At 33.2% G+C, this 5,097-nt stretch overlaps 1 protein-coding gene across 1 annotated transcript; it reads left to right on the top strand.

Moving 5' to 3' along the window:
* Nucleotides 1–803: 803 nt before the first annotated feature.
* Nucleotides 804–4,090, top strand: LOC103488402 (uncharacterized). The gene is made up of 5 exons (XM_008447119.3): nucleotides 804–1,413; nucleotides 1,482–1,555; nucleotides 1,928–2,060; nucleotides 2,182–2,460; nucleotides 3,483–4,090. The coding sequence occupies exons 1-5, from the start codon at nucleotides 1,282–1,284 to the stop codon at nucleotides 3,738–3,740; spliced, it is 876 nt and encodes a 291-aa protein (XP_008445341.1). The 5' UTR covers nucleotides 804–1,281; the 3' UTR covers nucleotides 3,741–4,090.
* The last annotated feature ends 1,007 nt before the right edge of the window (nucleotides 4,091–5,097 follow it).

Raw genomic sequence — 5,097 nt, 5'->3', positions numbered from 1 at the left:
TTAGCTAATTACTAATTACTTTTTAGACTTCACCAATGTGAAAAATGTACTTGACGAGACTAGTGTTTTGGTGAGACGTTTGGAAGTTGCCTCTTTTTCTTTTTTTTCCCCATATTGAGAAATAAATTGCTCTCATTGTTTGTTACGTCGTTATTTTTTCTTAGATTTATTTGTTTCTTTCAACTTGAAAGATTTTGGTAGAAGTTATGGTTTTAGTTTTCCTTTTTAAATTCGTGATGTGATTAGTAGTTTTTTTTTTGTTGATCTATCAATGGAGATTTTTTCTTTAAAAAAATAAAAAACTTTCAAATTTGTCTCTAATAGTAACTCGTAACTACTTTTCTTAGTTTATTGTACGTGCTATTCCTATGTATTAAAAAACTTGCCCAAACTTACATGCTAATAATTCTAAAATTCGATTTGATAATAAAATTTTGTTTTTGTTCAATATTTTTAAATACGATATTTGTTGTCTTACAATATTTTTCTACTAAAAACGAAACGACTGTCAAACTAGTCCTCTAACATAGAATTTAAAATAAAAATAAAAAAGAAACACATATAATAAATATTAAATTAGAAGAGAGTGTTTAAGGTTGGAGACAAAGAAGAGAGAGAGAAATGAAGCCATTGTAATCATAGGATTAATGTGGCAGTTAAATTGCTTAGAACAATAACTAAATAAGTAAAGAGAAAGGGGTGATTTGCAAAAAGGAGGAACAGTCATTTCGATGGCACGTGCGGGCCATTTCGCATTTTATGAGTTTCACATTATTAATCAAAATGAAAATTAAAATGGCGCTTCAAAATTCAAATATCTCAAAAACGCTTTCTCTTCTTTTTTTTTTTTTTTATTAGACTTTAAATAAAGAAAGAGAGAAAGAGAGAAAGAGTAGAAAATACTATTCTACTGATTTCACTTCTAATCTACTCTCCCTTCCCAACGGCACTAAAAATTATAAAAGAAAAAAAAAAAAAAAAAAAGAAACTTCCAGATTCCCAGGGTATTTTGGTCATTTTACTCAACAACATCTCTCTCTCTCTCCCTCTCTGCTTCCACAGCACATTCCCACTGTATCTCTCTGCTTCCTTCTTCTTCTTCTTCTTCTTCTTCTTCTTCTTCTTCTTCTCCTTCGTGAAGAAGAAGCCATTAACAAAATCACACACCAAATCAAACCTTCGGAGTGCTTTCCAAGAAAACCACCCCAAACCCTTAATTCTCAACTCCCATTTCTTCATTTCTTCATTTCTCTCTTTTCTCCCTATTTTCTTTCTTCTCCAATGGACAGAACCACTCCTGTTCGGAAACCTCACACCTCCACTGCTGATCTCCTCACTTGGCCCGAACTTCCTCCCGCTGATTCCCCTGCTCTTCCCTCTTCCGCTTCTCGCTCTGCTCCCCGCTCTCATCAGGTAACTTTCTACATTTCTATCTTTTTCTTTCTTTTCTTCTTCCCTTTGCTTATTCTTCTTTCTTTCAGCCCTCCGATGGGATTAGTAAGGTCGTCTTTGGAGGCCAGGTTACGGATGAAGAGGTCGAGAGCTTGAACAAAAGGTGAGATCTAACTCTCCTTCTCTTCCCTCCAATCTTTATTTATTCCATTCCATTCTACTTTCGTTTTGTTTCTTTTTAGCTGCTTACCCATTTCCATACAAAGAGAATTCTGTTATTCTTCTCTTTTGGGTTTTGTACGCTTTGTTTTCTGTTTAATTTTATGCCACCGATCTGCTTGTTTAGACTCTTAATTTGGTCAACTAATTCAAATTTAACATCTCTTTCTTCTTCTAATGGCTCACGATTGGATCTCAAATTTTCAATGTTTTCTATTTTTCAATATATTATACATCAGATCTCCAAATTTTTGTGGAGTCTATTAGTTTGAGTTTTTAAACGAGTTGCTTCACTTGTTTTATTTTCAAACTGCAGGAAGCCCTGTTCTGGATATAAAATGAAGGAGATGACTGGGAGTGGAATTTTTGTTGGTAATGAAGGAGATGAAGAACTAGAATCTGGAAGCGCCAACCCTTTACAGAATAAAACAGGAATACGTATGTACCAGGTATCCATCGAACGAGATCAATTGTTGTAGTTTTAAGTGTGAACTGTGAGCGAATTTGTGGTTTGGGTTCTAAGCCAATTCTTATCTAACTCGTAATCTTGATTGATCGATCAAACTGCAGCAAACATTGGCTGGAATTAGTCATATATCATTTGGTGAAGAAGGTAGTGTTTCTCCTAAAAAGCCTACTACGGTACCTGAGGTTGCGAAGCAGCGTGAGTTGAGTGGGAACCTAGAAAGTGATGCCGATGCAAAGTTGAAGAAGCAGCTCTCTGATGCCAAATGCAAGGAGCTTAGTGGACATGACATATTTGCTCCTCCTCCTGAGATTTTGCCTCGACCAACAACAGCTCGCACTTTGGATCTAAAAGGAAGCATAGAGATTGGGGAGCCTGATAGTGTAAGTAGTACTCCACCAAAATCTCTTGTTAAGTAGTTTTCTGGATGAAATTCTAGCCACTCTCATTCACGCACATCCATTTAGAAGGCACTCCCACAAATGCCATTCACTCATTTTGCTTATAACTATATAATTTAAGTTTGGTTCATTTGGTAACCGTTTGGTTTTGAAAATCAAGCCTACTTCTGCTCATTTGTTTCTTTGTTTCTTCTGCACCTACTTTTACAAATGTTTTTTAAATCTAAGCTGAGTTTTGAAAATTGAAGATGTAGTTTCTAAAAACTTGTTTTTGGAATTTGAAGTTTGGTTAAGAATTCAATTGTATTTGTGAAGAAACGGCGAAAAAACCAACACAATTTTTAGAAATTGAAAGCAGCCATCGAGCGAGTTTCTTTACCATATTCCTCTTGCCTCTTGTTCGTTCTTTGGGAAACATGGATAGTAGGGTGGCACATTGTGTTATAGTATTGATATATTAAAAGCAATCCATCTGTTTACGTTTTTGAATTTAGTACTGAATTTACCATGGTATTAGAGTAGGAGATATTGTGTTCAAACTCTTATAATGAATATTACTTGGTTTGCATCATATTTTCCTCGATGGAATCAATCTCACAATGATGAAATCCTAGGATTTAGTTGGTTAATCTACGTGCAACTAATCTATCACAAGGGCGGTGCATTCACTAATTTCTATAGTTTAATTGTTTCTTTGCACCATATTTTCTTGGATGGGGCCAAAAGCTCACAATGATGAAATCCTAGGATTCCAGTTGGTTTATTATGCGTGCACAATCATCACAAATCTTTCTATGTGGGGTTGCTTTTTCTGAATAATCAAGCATATGTCCCTATCTGATAAGCTGATATGGCTTCGGGTAGCCGGTAGTTGTTTGTTGGCTTTTATGCTTGGTTTTTTAGTTTACTTTTCTTCTAAGTTTTTCCTTAAGACACATATAATATCATTTAATTAATTACCTAATTACGTCCTTTCCATTCTTGCTAATGGGAAACCAAAACAGAGAAGCATAATCCCTGGAGAAGAACCTTCAGTAAAGACAGCAAAGAAGATTTACGACAAGAAATTTTCAGAGTTATCAGGAAACGACATCTTCAAAGGCGACGTTCCTCCATCGTCTATGGAGAAACCGTTGAGCGTTGCAAAGTTGCGGGAGATGAGTGGCAACGACATATTTGCAGATGGAAAGGTAGAGACCCGAGACTACTTAGGCGGGGTACGCAAACCACCAGGCGGTGAGAGCAGCATTGCCTTGGTTTAAATCATCTAGGTTTCTAACAAAACTCAATACTTTCACTTGGTGGGGTGGGGGGTGGATGATATGCATATGGTGTTTATTGGAAATTGTCATCTGGTTTGGGTAAAAAATTATGTTGTTAGGTTTTAACTTTTGGGGTTAGTCAACAACTATGGAAGTCTCTGCTAATTGGGTTGTGTTCCATAATGTTTTTCTCCTTTTCTTTTCTTTTCTTTTGTACTTGGTTGTGTTGTGTGTCTTGTGTCTAGTAGTTCAGTTTTTTATTTTTTGGTTGTCATCTGGCTATTTTACTTCCATTACTTGGGGTTTTCATTTTTATTTATCATTATTATATTGATTAATTGATTTGGTTATGATGCTGAGAGATCAAACTATATGCTCATTTCCATTCTTTACAATCATTTTATTCTGACTTCATTTCATTATATTACTGCGGTTCTGAAATGTATTTTTATCCTCTTTTTATTATTATTTTTTTTAATGGAATCATTACTGAACTCTTGAAGATTTCTAGGTTTACTGTGATAGAGATTGGAATTGTTTGACACCACCTTATTTGATGAACTAACAAATGATGCAGTTACATTATTTACTAGTTTTTAAGTTCGTTTCATAGGTGTAATTGATATAAATTTATTTAATATAACAACTAAGTTTTTTATAGGTTTCGAATGTGTCAAACTTGTTCAATTTAACACTAAATCGAATGATCAAAGTTATTAAATATTTCTCTGAAAATTTAGAGAAATAAACACTAATTTAACCTTACAATCATAGTCCAAAAACCCAATTCCTTTTGTTGATGATTTTCAAAAATTTAAAATTTTAGTGTACCTATGTTTATTGATATAATGTCTTAATAAGTTAGAAATATGTTTTATGTTGACTTTTTATTAATTTGGTTTTTCTTTTTTTGCTAAATGAGAATCTTATTAGGAAAATTAAATTAAAAGAAATAAATTGAGAGCAAAGGTAATGGGGATTAAGTGTAAAGGACAAAATGAAGATTAAAGTCTTAATTAAAAGTGATAATCATGATGTGTGGTCGTAATAATGGAAGTGGACATAATCATAATCCCATGCCTCATTATCAACTCCAAAAGCCTTTTTGAAAAATAATAATAATAACAATAACAATAATAATAATAATTTTATTATTTATCATCTTCTTTTCTTGGTTTAGTTTCACCCTCTTAACTTAATTCAATCATGAAATTATTTATTTGTTAAAAGTCATCAATGTCATGCAATGCAACGTTAAAAAAATTACTTTTACCTTTCCAAATATAAATAAATAAATAAATAAATAAATATTTTATTAACTATATTTGTTACCATTTATGGAGTCAAAATTTCTTAC

Source organism: Cucumis melo, chromosome 3, assembly GCF_025177605.1.
Source record: "Cucumis melo cultivar AY chromosome 3, USDA_Cmelo_AY_1.0, whole genome shotgun sequence".
Classification (NCBI taxonomy): domain Eukaryota; kingdom Viridiplantae; phylum Streptophyta; class Magnoliopsida; order Cucurbitales; family Cucurbitaceae; genus Cucumis; species Cucumis melo.
This window is presented reverse-complemented; position numbering and strand designations above follow the sequence as displayed.